At 43.5% G+C, this 13,381-nt stretch overlaps 1 protein-coding gene across 2 annotated transcripts; it reads right to left on the reverse strand.

The window, feature by feature from the left end:
• Positions 1-437: 437 nt before the first annotated feature.
• LOC124120936 (tubulin alpha-3 chain-like) lies at positions 438-11,440 on the reverse strand. 2 transcript variants are annotated; one of them, XM_046483846.1, is made up of 3 exons: positions 11,291-11,440; positions 1,956-2,178; positions 438-1,725 (listed from the first exon to the last, which is right to left on the reverse strand). In XM_046483846.1, the coding sequence occupies exons 1-3, from the start codon at positions 11,291-11,293 to the stop codon at positions 599-601; spliced, it is 1,353 nt and encodes a 450-aa protein (XP_046339802.1). In that variant the 5' UTR covers positions 11,294-11,440; the 3' UTR covers positions 438-598. The 2 variants fall into 2 exon arrangements, with proteins under 2 accessions (XP_046339802.1, XP_046339801.1); XM_046483845.2 differs by lacking the exon at positions 11,291-11,440 and adding an exon at positions 4,869-5,045.
• Positions 11,441-13,381: the final 1,941 nt, after the last annotated feature.

Below are 13,381 nucleotides of genomic sequence, written 5' to 3' on the forward strand. Positions count from 1 at the left end.
CAGACAGACCAGTCGTTATTCTAAGTAGAATGGTTCTTGGTTGTCAGCACCATAACCATGCTCGATGGTTTCACCAAACCGATAGATGTCTACAGTCGCATCGCTTCGGGCTTTCCTCCCGCGTGAAGCTGAGACGCCGTGACATAACTGTATATGTATCGCCAAACATGGTGGACACACCTGATAGTGATCTACACGCCCAAAATTTATTTTACAGACATTTATCGTCATTGAACCTTCACTACTATTTCATCAGTTCCCTTGTGTTTTGTCGGTAGTATATTTAATTGTACTTCGACAGTAGACTCAAACGAAAATCAAAAGCTCGTTCCACTAAGTCGACTCCATCAATGAATAAATGAATAATAGAAAAGCTAGACACATACCACCATCTCGGCCTCTGTTATGCTGATGGAAAGCAAAACAAATGGAATAAGTAGATGATAGTGATACTTTATTCATTTCTATACAGTATATCAACACTGGTATCCATTAAGTAACAAGGGTACGGAGAGACCATATTCAAACGGCAAAACCAAAAAGATACAGTAATCGGAGTATTCATTTAACTAAAAACATCGATGCCATGGTTCCGCGTCTAGTATTCCTCTCCTTCTTCCTGTTCATCCTGCACGGAATCAATACCGACCTCTTCGTAGTCCTTCTCCAGGGCTGCCAAGTCTTCACGGGCCTCGGAGAACTCTCCCTCCTCCATACCCTCACCCACGTACCAGTGGACGAAGGCACGCTTGGCGTACATCAGGTCGAACTTGTGGTCAAGGCGAGCCCAGGCCTCGGCGATAGCTGTTGTATTTGCCAACATGCAGGCGGCTCTCTGGACCTTGGCCAGGTCTCCACCGGGGACAACAGTTGGTGGTTGGTAGTTGATGCCGATCTTGAAACCAGTGGGACACCAGTCGACGAACTGGATGGTTCTCTTGGTCTTGATTGTGGCGATGGCAGCATTGATATCTTTTGGTACGACATCACCACGGTACAGCAGACAACAGGCCATGTATTTACCGTGTCGGGGGTCGCATTTCACCATCTGGTTGGCGGGCTCGAAACAAGCGTTGGTAATTTCCGCGACAGAGAGTTGTTCGTGGTAGGCTTTCTCGGCGGAGATAACTGGTGCATAGGTAGCCAGAGGGAAGTGGATACGTGGGTAGGGCACCAAGTTGGTCTGAAACTCGGTCAGATCAACGTTCAGGGCACCGTCAAATCGGAGAGAGGCAGTGATGGAGCTGACGATTTGACCAATCAGACGGTTTAGGTTGGTGTACGTTGGACGCTCAATGTCAAGGTTACGTCTGCAGATATCGTAAATAGCCTCGTTGTCGACCATGAAGGCGACATCAGAGTGCTCCAGGGTGGTGTGGGTAGTCAAGATGGAGTTGTAGGGCTCCACGACAGCAGTAGAGACCTGAGGAGCTGGATAGATAGCAAACTCTAGCTTGGATTTCTTGCCGTAGTCAACGCTGAGGCGCTCAAGAAGCAGTGAAGTGAAGCCGGAGCCAGTGCCACCACCGAAGCTGTGGAAAATGAGAAAGCCCTGGAGTCCAGTGCACTGGTCAGCTAGTTTCCTGATTCGGTCAAGGACAAGGTCAATGAGCTCCTTGCCAACTGTGTAGTGACCACGGGCGTAGTTGTTGGCGGCGTCCTCCTTGCCGGTGATCAGTTGCTCGGGGTGGAACAGCTGGCGGTAGGTGCCGGTACGGACCTCATCTTTTATAACAAAAGAAACGATTCTTTTAAAGCGAATGTTTAAAAGTCATTGAATAATTAATTTCGTGTAGCGTCAATGACACACTGTTTGCGTCCTTAGATTCACCACGATGACGTTTACACTTCTGTATTAATTTATAGATATCATATCAGAGAGTAATAAAGTAGTAAAGGTATGACGTCATACAATGAACAAAGTCTACACATCATCCACTAAACACGGCACTTACCGACAACTGTAGGTTCAAGGTCGACGAAGACGGCCCTGGGGACGTGTTTCCCTGCTCCAGTCTCGCTGAAGAAGGTGTTGAAAGAGTCGTCCCCACCCCCGAGGGTCTTGTCTGAGGGCATCTGACCATCAGGCTGGATGCCGTGCTCCAGACAATACAACTCCCAGCATGCATTGCCCATCTGACATCCGGCCTGGCCGACGTGGATGGAGATACATTCCCTCTGGAACAATGAATAAGGTTGAAATTAACCCTATGCGTGAAAAGACCTCTATGGATCAAGTACCCGTGAATATCCGGGTTAGAAGAGGTCTTCAGTAACCAATGCTTGCCGTAAGAGGCGACTATGCATGTCGTTAGAGGCGACTAACGGGATCGGGTGGTCAGGCTCGCTGACTTGGTTGATGCATGTCATCCCAGTTGCGTAGATCGATGCTCATGATGTCAATCACTGGATTGTCTTGTCCAGACTCGATTATTTACAGACTGCCGTCATATAGTTGGAATATTGCTGAGTGCGGCGTTAAACAACAAACAAACTGTAGACCATGTGTCAGTTGTTGAATTGTGAGTGTATCACGAGATATTAAGAGGGGCTGTGCGCGAATCGAACGAGTTACGGCTCACGAAATAACGAATGTACAGTCATTCCATTCCGCAGCGAACTTGTTCATCACATGTCTGTCCACGTCACCAACGCATATGACGTGACACCCCGTTTAATGTTTTGCACGTGCGACACAGACGACCGTTACGTTAGAGACCCGTCGACACCACGTTTCAATCCATTCAATCTCGGCAGTCAATGGAGACAAGATGGGCTTCGTTTGCGCAGATTTAGACAACCTTGTGTGTGAATGCATTTAAAGGGATATTTTTTTAATTGAAATGGAAACATGAAAGGTTACGTTTGCGATCTAAGCCACATAGTAAGAAAGTAGAGACAACTTTTTGCTGTGTCCATAGGTCGTAATGTGTACTTTCGTATGAACTGCGAGTGTCGTGTGTTAACCTTGACTCTAAACGGGTCTAGGAGGCCTTTTACTCGGGCACATCGCTCTGTGTCTCAAAGAATAAGTATCGTTATTATCCGTAGGGTTAGAAATAACCGAGTTCATAACATTCTTATGTGCACTAGTGCAAATATCACTGCTCGCGCACCAGTGTATTATTTCCGTCATCAGGACGACTTTATTGAATCTTATTATGACGTAAAGTCGGAATAACGTCACGTAAGGATTGAAGTTGCATTTTTTGACGTTCATCAGCTGATGAACGTCAACAAATACAACTTCAATCCTTATATTGATAGATTCATAAATCATAAAACAATCCATTAAACATCAAACTTTAATTATTGAAAGCGAACTATATCAACGCGGAGAGTCGAGACGTCATCCGTCCCAAACTTTCAATTTGGAGTGACATCCCTTGGTTTTACAAACGGCAGAAAATGGCGGCTACCGCAATGTCATTCGCTTGAAATGCAAGTTGCACCCAGTAAAATGAGCGTTGGAAAGAAATACAGACCCGGCACATGCTGAAAATGGATACATATTAACGTTCTGTGAACTTTTGGTGTGTGTTTGAGTCATACTACGGCTGCCCATTACCGCTTGAGGCGGCGCGGTTGGATTTCCCGAGGTACGATAGTGTGTAGCTTGGTGATTTCTTTTGATAAGTCGAGCATTCTCTGTTCTAGCTTCGAATGGACGGTTCATTTCGGTGACCCGACATGATCTGACGTCAAAGCCTGCATCATTCATAGCCTATATCGATGTAGCTCTCAGTTTTCCCTAATTATTTTTAATGTTATTTTTAGACATTGAGGAATTCCCCTATAGTAGTTAAGGATGTCTCCGCGCGATTGACAACGTAATCACGTGACATACTGACGTTCATCGGGAAATGAACGACAGTCAGCTTGGTAGTGTTCATCTAGGCGAGGTCACCTGCTACTGTTAAAATTCCAGAAATGACGTCATAGCTGAAGATTGTTGACGTCATTAGGCCAATTATGGGTTTCTAGGACAGCGGCGGTGATTAGTGCATTTTTCTAAAGGGGAGCTCAGAAGGATTAAGAAATAATGGATAATAAAGAGATTATTAGACTTACGTGTGTATCATTCTGATTTTACGAACCTCGCGTAAGAATTCATGTATTAATCTCGCTCTCGCTCGGGAAATACAAGACTTCAGACACTCGTGACAAACAGCAGAATGACATTATATATTCATTTCAGTCATTGTTGCCTTATTGATAATCCGATCTAAGGTTATGGCTTAGATCTGACAAACTAGTAAACAACATATATCGATGTCGCTATTAGTAGACGAAAGCCTCCATGACTTCACACTATTTCACTCATCCTTTCCTAACAAATGTCACTGATGCCGTCACGGACAAATGGCTATATGGTTGACTTAGTTCTTCCTTCAATACTGCAGCGTATACTTAATATATACTTGTAGGTGTAGTTATATTCATATTAATTGCATGAACCTGCAAACACTCTCCACAACACCCCTTCACGTGACCAAAACTGAGACGCTCTGCATTTAATGACTAAACAAACCACTCATGTTGTTAACTGTCATCAAGAATGTGATTCCGAACATTTTCTCTTCTGTTGCCCTCGATACCTATTTGATGGCACATTTGGATATTGCAATAAATCTCTGCCGTGGTAAGTCGAATTATTTACATGATTGAATTTAGAACTAGGTTCTAGAACCGGTTTATCAACCTTAATGCCAATAGAAGTTCCATGCCACAAGTACCTGCCAGCGAGCGTCTAAAGTTATACAATGTTGGTCCTGCGTCAGAACTATGTACCCAAAACACCAAGGCGTCCATATCAACAGCAGTCGCATCACACAGTGCTAACGATGTAACTACAATATTATACTCACCATGTTGAGCTTAGAACAGTATGTGACCTGCCAAAGACGAACTCGCTCGAACCTTTTCGATGGAGACTGGCGAGACGAATGAAACTTTGCCAACAGTGGTGATCAATTATATTGGACACGTTGCCAAGACAGTCGCGCGACGGCTGTCGCTATCAACATTTTGTCTCCAGCATTTTCATTATTTAAAACACTGGTGCATCGGGCATTGTGTCTACATACAGCCCCTGAACCGTGAAGTCTCGATTGGTTGATAATGCCGGCTGGGTCAATTTGTAAGCCTGTATCTCTTTGTTAAGGTGAATTAAGTAGTGTGAGAAGATGGGTGTAGACAAGGCAGGTCGTGTGGTAGGGATCGATGTCGTGAATATATTGGTTGCTCTATATACTGTTGTCCTTGTTGCGTCGTGTGTCGGGTTACAGAGAGATGCATATCCCTACGGTGTCCTGAAGTGCAAATTGACAGTTGGTGCCAATTGGGTTGGATAACGGGTTTCAGTTTCTTCAGGACCAGGAAGGTGGCGGTTGACTTGGGACTGATAAGCATTAACCAGCACTTATGATACCACAGACAAATGGTTCTGTGGTTGACTGATCATGCAGTTGTCAATATAAACAATGGTTGTCATGATAGCTGAACGGATGTCGCCACAATGCAGTACATGAAAGTTGAATATTTGTACACATACGCACGCACGCACGCACGCACGCACACACACACACACACACACACGTATAAGTGTGATTAGTTTTCTAGTTTTCTATTCCCTCTGGAAACAAAGAATGAATGAGATGCTATGAGCAATGATCCACGTTGAATTCCATGAGCAATGATGCACGTTGGATGCTATGAGCCATGATCCACGTTGGATTCTATGAGCAATGATCACGTTGGATTCTGTGAGCAATGATCCACGTTGGATGCTATAAGCAATGATCCACGTTGGATGCTATGAGCAATGATCCACGTTGGATTCTATGAGCAATGATCACGTTGGATTCTGTGAGCAATGATCCACGTTGGATGCTATAAGCAATGATCCACGTTGGATGCTATGAGCCATGATCCACGTTGAATTTCATGAGCAATGATCACGTTGGATTCTATAAGCAATGATCCACGTTGGATGCTATAAGCAATGATCCACGTTGGATGCTATGAGCAATGATCCACGTTGGATTCTATGAGCAATGATCACGTTGGATTCTGTGAGCAATGATCCACGTTGGATGCTATAAGCAATGATCCACGTTGGATGCTATGAGCAATGATCCACGTTGGATTCTATGAGCAATGATCACGTTGGATGCTATGAGCAATGATCCACGTTGAATTCCATGAGCAATGATCACGTTGGATTCTATAAGCAATGATCCACGTTGGATGCTATAAGCAATGATCCACGTTGGATGCTATGAGCAATGATCCATGTTGGATTCTATGAGCAATGATCACGTTGGATTCTGTGAGCAATGATCCACGTTGGATGCTATAAGCAATGATCCACGTTGGATGCTATGAGCAATGATCCACGTTGGATTCTATGAGCAATGATCACGTTGGATTCTGTGAGCAATGATCCACGTTGGATGCTATAAGCAATGATCCACGTTGGATGCTATGAGCAATGATCCACGTTGGATTCTATGAGCAATGATCACGTTGGATGCTATGAGCAATGATCCACGTTGGATGCTATGAACAATGATCCACGTTGGATGCTATGAGCAATGATCCACGTTGGATTCTATGAGCAATGATCACGTTGGATTCTATGAGCAATGATCACGTTGGATTCTATGAGCAATGATCCACGTTGGATGCTATGAGCAATGATCCACGTTGGATGCTATGAGCAATGATCCACGCTGGATGCTATAAGCAATGATCCACGTTGGATGCTATAAGCAATGATCCACGTTGGATGCTACGAGCAATGATCCACGTTGGATGCTATGAGCAATGATCCACGTTGGATGCTATGAGCAATGATCCACGTTGGATGCTATGAGCAATGATCCACGTTGGATGCTATGAGCAATGATCCACGCTGGATGCTACGAGCAATGATCCACGTTGGATGCTATGAGCAATGATCCACGTTGGATGCTATGAGCAATGATCCACGCTGGATGCTATAAGCAATGATCCACGTTGGATGCTATAAGCAATGATCCACGTTGGATGCTATGAACAATGATCCACGTTGGATGCTATGAGCAATGATCCACGCTGGATGCTATAAGCAATGATCCACGTTGGATGCTATAAGCAATGATCACGTTGGATGCTATGAACAATGATCCACGTTGGATGCTATGAGCAATGATCCACGCTGGATGCTATAAGCAATGATCCACGTTGGATGCTATGAACAATGATCCACGTTGGATGCTATAAGCAATGATCCACGTTGGATGCTATAAGCAATGATCCACGCTGGATGCTATAAGCAATGATCCACGTTGGATGCTATGAACAATGATCCACGTTGGATGCTATGAGCAATGATCACGTTGGATGCTATGAGCAATGATCCACGTTGGATGCTATGAGCAATGATCCACGTTGGATTCTATGAGCAATGATCCACGCTGGATGCTATAAGCAATGATCCACGTTGGATGCTATGAACAATGATCCACGTTGGATTCTATGAGCAATGATCACGTTGGATGCTATGAGCAATGATCCACGTTGGATGCTATGAACAATGATCCACGTTGGATGCTATGAGCAATGATCCACGTTGGATTCTATGAGCAATGATCACGTTGGATTCTATGAGCAATGATCACGTTGGATTCTATGAGCAATGATCCACGTTGGATGCTATGAGCAATGATCCACGTTGAATTCCATGAGCAATGATCCACGTTGGATGCTACGAGCAATGATCCACGTTGGATTCTGTGAGCAATGATCCACGTTGGATGCTATAAGCAATGATCCACGCTGGATGCTACGAGCAATGATCCACGCTGGATGCTATAAGCAATGATCCACGTTGGATGCTATGAGCAATGATCCACGTTGGATGCTATAAGCAATGATCCACGTTGGATGCTATGAGCAATGATCCACGGTGGATGCTATGAGCAATGATCCACGCTGGATGCTATGAGCAATGATCCACGTTGGATGCTATAAGCAATGATCCACGTTGGATGCTATGAGCAATGATCCACGTTGGATGCTATGAGCAATGATCCACGCTGGATGCTATGAGCAATGATCCACGTTGGATGCTATGAGCAATGATCCACGTTGGATGCTATAAGCAATGATCCACGTTGGATGCTATGAACAATGATCCACGTTGGATGCTATAAGCAATGATCCACGCTGGATGCTATAAGCAATGATCCACGTTGGATGCTATGAACAATGATCCACGTTGGATGCTATGAGTGAGATGCTATGAGCAATGATCCACGTTGGATGCTATGAGCAATGATCCACGCTGGATGCTATAAGCAATGATCCACGTTGGATGCTATGAACAATGATCCACGTTGGATTCTATGAGCAATGATCACGTTGGATGCTATGAGCAATGATCCACGTTGGATGCTATGAACAATGATCCACGTTGGATGCTATGAGCAATGATCCACGTTGGATTCTATGAGCAATGATCACGTTGGATGCTATGAGCAATGATCACGTTGGATTCTATGAGCAATGATCCACGTTGGATGCTATGAGCAATGATCCACGTTGGATTCTGTGAGCAATGATCACGTTGGATGCTATGAGCAATGATCACGTTGGATGCTACGAGCAATGATCAACGTTGGATGCTATAAGCAATGATCCACGTTGGATGCTATGAACAATGATCCACGCTGGATGCTATGAGCAATGATCCACGTTGGATGCTATGAACAATGATCCACGTTGGATGCTATGAGTGAGATGCTATGAGCAATGATCCACGTTGGATGCTATAAGCAATGATCCACGCTGGATGCTATAAGCAATGATCCACGTTGGATGCTATGAACAATGATCCACGTTGGATGCTATGAACAATGATCCACGTTGGATTCTATGAGCAATGATCACGTTGGATGCTATGAACAATGATCCACGTTGGATTCTATGAGCAATGATCCACGTTGGATGCTATGAGCAATGATCCACGTTGGATGCTATGAGCAATGATCCACGTTGGATGCTATAAGCAATGATCCACGTTGGATGCTATGAGCAATGATCCACGTTGGATGCTATGAGCAATGATCCTCGTTGGATGCTATGAGCAATGATCCACGTTGGATGCTATAAGCAATGATCCACGTTGGATGCTATGAGCAATGATCCACGTTGGATGCTATGAGCAATGATCACGTTGGATTCTATGAGCAATGATCCACGTTGGATGCTATGAGCAATGATCCACGTTGGATGCTATGAGCAATGATCACGTTGGATGCTATAAGCAATGATCAACGTTGGATGCTATGAGCAATGATCCACGTTGGATGCTATGAGCAATGATCCACGTTGGATTCTATGAGCAATGATCCACGTTGGATGCTATGAGCAATGATCCACGTTGGATTCTATGAGCAATGATCCACGTTGGATGCTATGAGCAATGATCAACGTTGGATGCTATGAGTGAGATGCTATGAGCAATGATCCACGTTGGATTCTATGAGCAATGATCCACGTTGGATGCTACGAGCAATGATGCACGTTGGATGCTACGAGCAATGATCCACGTTGGATTCTGTGAGCAATGATCCACGTTTGATTCTATGAGCAATGATGCACGTTGGAAGCTACGAGCAATGATCCACGTTTGATTCTATGAGCAATGATCCACGTTGGATGCTATAAGCAATGATCACGTTGGATGCTATAAGCAATGGTGCACGTTGGATTCTATGAGCAATGATTCACGTTAGATGCTTTGAGCAATGGTCCTCGCAGGATGCTATGAGCAATTGTCCTCGCAGGATGCAATAAGCAATTGTCCTCGCAGGATGCTATAAGCAATGGTCCTCGCAGGATGCTAAAAGCAATGGTCCTCGCAGGATGCTAAAAGCAATGGTCCTCGCAGGATGCTAAAAGCAATGGTCCTCGCAGGATGCTATAAGCAATGGTCCTCGCAGGATGCTAAAAGCAATGGTCCTCGCAGGATGCTAAACGCAATGGTCCTCGCAGGATGCTAAAAGCAATGCGCCAGGTAACACATTGTAACCACCTGATCTTCACTTGAGTCTGTTCTCACATTCTGTTTTGTTTCTGAACAACAGAATGTCACAGGGATTAACTGTGAGTAGGCGTTTAATCACAGCTGAAAATATACTTCTAAAACAAGATGCCTGATGGGCCGACATTGTATTTGCGAGACAATATATTGAGAGTGAATGGCTGTATCTACTCAAGTAATCTGGAACAGAAAACAAATCTGACTGCTGGTCGGCATCTTATTAAAAATCAGAACATGTCACTATCTTTCTTGAACACAACTTGGTTGAACTATGATTAGCATTATTTCACAAACACCTGGTGTCACCACTATTTGATAGTGATTGATAAACAAATGCTTATGATATATTCTGAATCTTACAATGGACCATATTTCTTGTTATGGCAATGGTGTTGGCTCTTTTATTTACTTGATATGCGTATCGAGACATTTTCATTTCTGTGAATTGAAGCGGACTATATATCAGATATTTTACTTTACTATCAGCGACATCCCCTAGGCATCTAAAATATTAGGTCTCCAAATATGTAAATGTTCTGCGGGTTCTTGTAAATTGTGAAGTGTTTGTTTTCAATATATAAACGACTCGATGGTCAGTTGGAAAGACATGTCACTGTGTGGCTGCATTCAATGTACACCGGTTAATATTCCCTTCCCCTCCCCTACGACATCGATCTGGGATTTTAAACGACAATTATCGATATTCATTTCAGTTAGATTGTTATCATCCAAGCTTTCGTGTGCTCCCTGGTTCGATCTGACAGATCAGTACACAACAATTATTGACACCGCTATTAGTAGACGATAGCTTCCATCATTTCACACTAATCAATTCCGTGTAAACATCAATGGTTGACTTAGTATGCAGATGTAAACAGGAAACAATGGTTGTCAAGGTAACCTGCGCGGAAGACTGCAGATCGCAATGTGCATCCATGACACACGGCGGGACTATGGACCTACGTTAATGCTTTCCAAGCATTCGGGAATAAATTCCACATTAATATTGAATAAAGGATGTATTGAGGAGGCTGAACAAATATCGATATCTCTTCAAGACAGAAATAGTTAAGCGTAAAGCATTTCAAAATCAATTGGTTGGTCCTTAGTCAGAATGATGTACCCAAAACACCAAGGCGTCCATATCAACAGCAGTGGCATCGCACAGTGCTAACGATGTAACTAGAATATTATACTCACCATGTTGTGCTTAGAACGGTATGTGACCTGCCAAAGACGAACTCGCTCGAACCTTTTCGATGGAGACTGGCGAGACGATGAAACTTTGACAACAGTGGTGATCAGTTACATTGGACACGTTACCAAGACAGTCGCTATCAACATTTTGTCTCAAACATTTTAATAAATTATGAACTCTTTGACATCGGGCATTGTGTCTACATACAGCCACTGAATCGAGAAGTCATGCTTGGTTGATAATGCCGCCTGGGTCAATTTGTCTGTGATTGTCTGTATCTCTCGCTCGCGTTGAAAAGCATTAACCAGCACTAATGATACCACAGACGAATGGTTGAGTGGTTTACTGAGCGTGTTGTCAATATAAACAATGGTTGACATGGTAGCTGAACAGATGTCGACGCAGCGCAATGCATGCATGTTGAATATTTGTAAAGACACACATATATATGTCATTGTTTTCTTAGTGATGTCCACATCATGTAGGGATGCGTTGCCTTGGTTCAATACATATCTTTCTGGTTCATTTAGGCTTTCCTTGGTTCACTATTGTCTCCCTGGTTCATATTGGGTTTCCTTGGTTCACAATTGTTCTCTCTGGTTCACAATGGGTTTCCTTGGTTCACTATTTTTCTCTCTGGTTATTTAAAGGGTTTCCTTGGTTCACATTGGGTTTTCTTGGTTTACTATTGTCTCTCTAGTTCACATTGGGTTTCCTTGGTTCACTATTGTCTCTCTGGTTCACATTGGGTTTCCCTGGTCCACTTTTTTTCTTTCTGGTTCACATTGGGTTTCTTCGGTTCACTATTGTTCTCACTGGTTCACAATGGGTTTGCTTGGTCCACTATTGTTCAAATTTGGTTTTCTTGGTCCACTATTGATCACATTGGGTTTCCTTTGGCCACTATTGTTCACATTTGGTTTCCTTGGTCCACCATTGTTCTATCAGGTTCAAATTTGGTTTCCTTGGTCCACTATTGTTCATATTGGGTTTCCTTGGTCCACTATTGTTCTCCCTGGTTCGAATTTGGTTTCCTTGGTCCACTATTGTTCACACCGGGTTTCCTTGGTCCACTATTTTTCTCTCTGGTTCAAATTTGGTTTCCTTGGTCCACTATTGTTCACATTGCGTTCCCTTGGTCCACTATCGTTCACAATTGGTTTCTTTGGTCCACTATTGTTCTCTCTGGTTCACATTGGGTTTCCTTGGTCCACTATTGTTCTCTCTGGTTCAGATTTGGTTTATTTGGTCCATTATTATTCACACTGGGTTTCCTTGGTCCACTATTGTTCACATTGGGTTTCCTTGGTCCAGTATTGTTCACATTGGATTTCCTTGGTCCACTATTGTTCTCTCTGGTTCAGATTTGGTTTCTATGGTCCACTATTGTTCACATTGGGTTTCCTTGGTTCACTATTGTTCACATTGGGTTTCCTTGGTCCACTATTGTTCACACTGGGTTTCCTTGGTCCACTATTGTTCTCTCTGGTTCACATTGGGTTTCCTTGGTTCACTATTGTCTTTCTGGTTCACAATGGGTTAACTTGGTCCACTATTGTTGTTTCTGGTTCACATTGGGTTTCCTTGGTCCACTATTGTTCTCTCTGGTTCACAATGGGTTTCCTTGGTTCACTATTTTTCTCTCTGGTTATTTAAAGGGTTTCCTTGGTTCACATTAGGTTTTCTTGGTTTACTATTGTTCTCTATGGTTCACATTTGGTTTCCTTGGTTCACTATTGTTCTCTCTGGTTCACATTGGGTTTCCTTGGTTCACTATTGTTCTCTCTGGTTCAAATTGGGTTTCCTCGGTTCACTATTGTCCCTTATGGTTCAAATTGGGTTCCTCGGTTCACTATTGTTCTCTATGGTTCACATTTGGTTTCCTTGGTTCATTATTTTTTTCTCAGGTTCACATTGGGTTTCCTTGGTTCACTATTGTTCTTTCTGGTTCACATTGGGTTTCCCTGGTCCACTTTTGTTCTTTCCGGTTCACATTGGGTTTCTTCGGTTCACTATTGTTCTCTCTGGTTTCCACTGGGTTTCCTTGGTTCACTATTGTTCTCACTGGTTCACAATGGGTTTGCTTGGTCCAC

This window comes from Haliotis rufescens, unplaced genomic scaffold (genome assembly GCF_023055435.1).
Source record: "Haliotis rufescens isolate VD_foot unplaced genomic scaffold, xgHalRufe1.0.p SCAF_10, whole genome shotgun sequence".
Taxonomy (NCBI): Eukaryota; Metazoa; Mollusca; class Gastropoda; order Lepetellida; family Haliotidae; genus Haliotis; species Haliotis rufescens.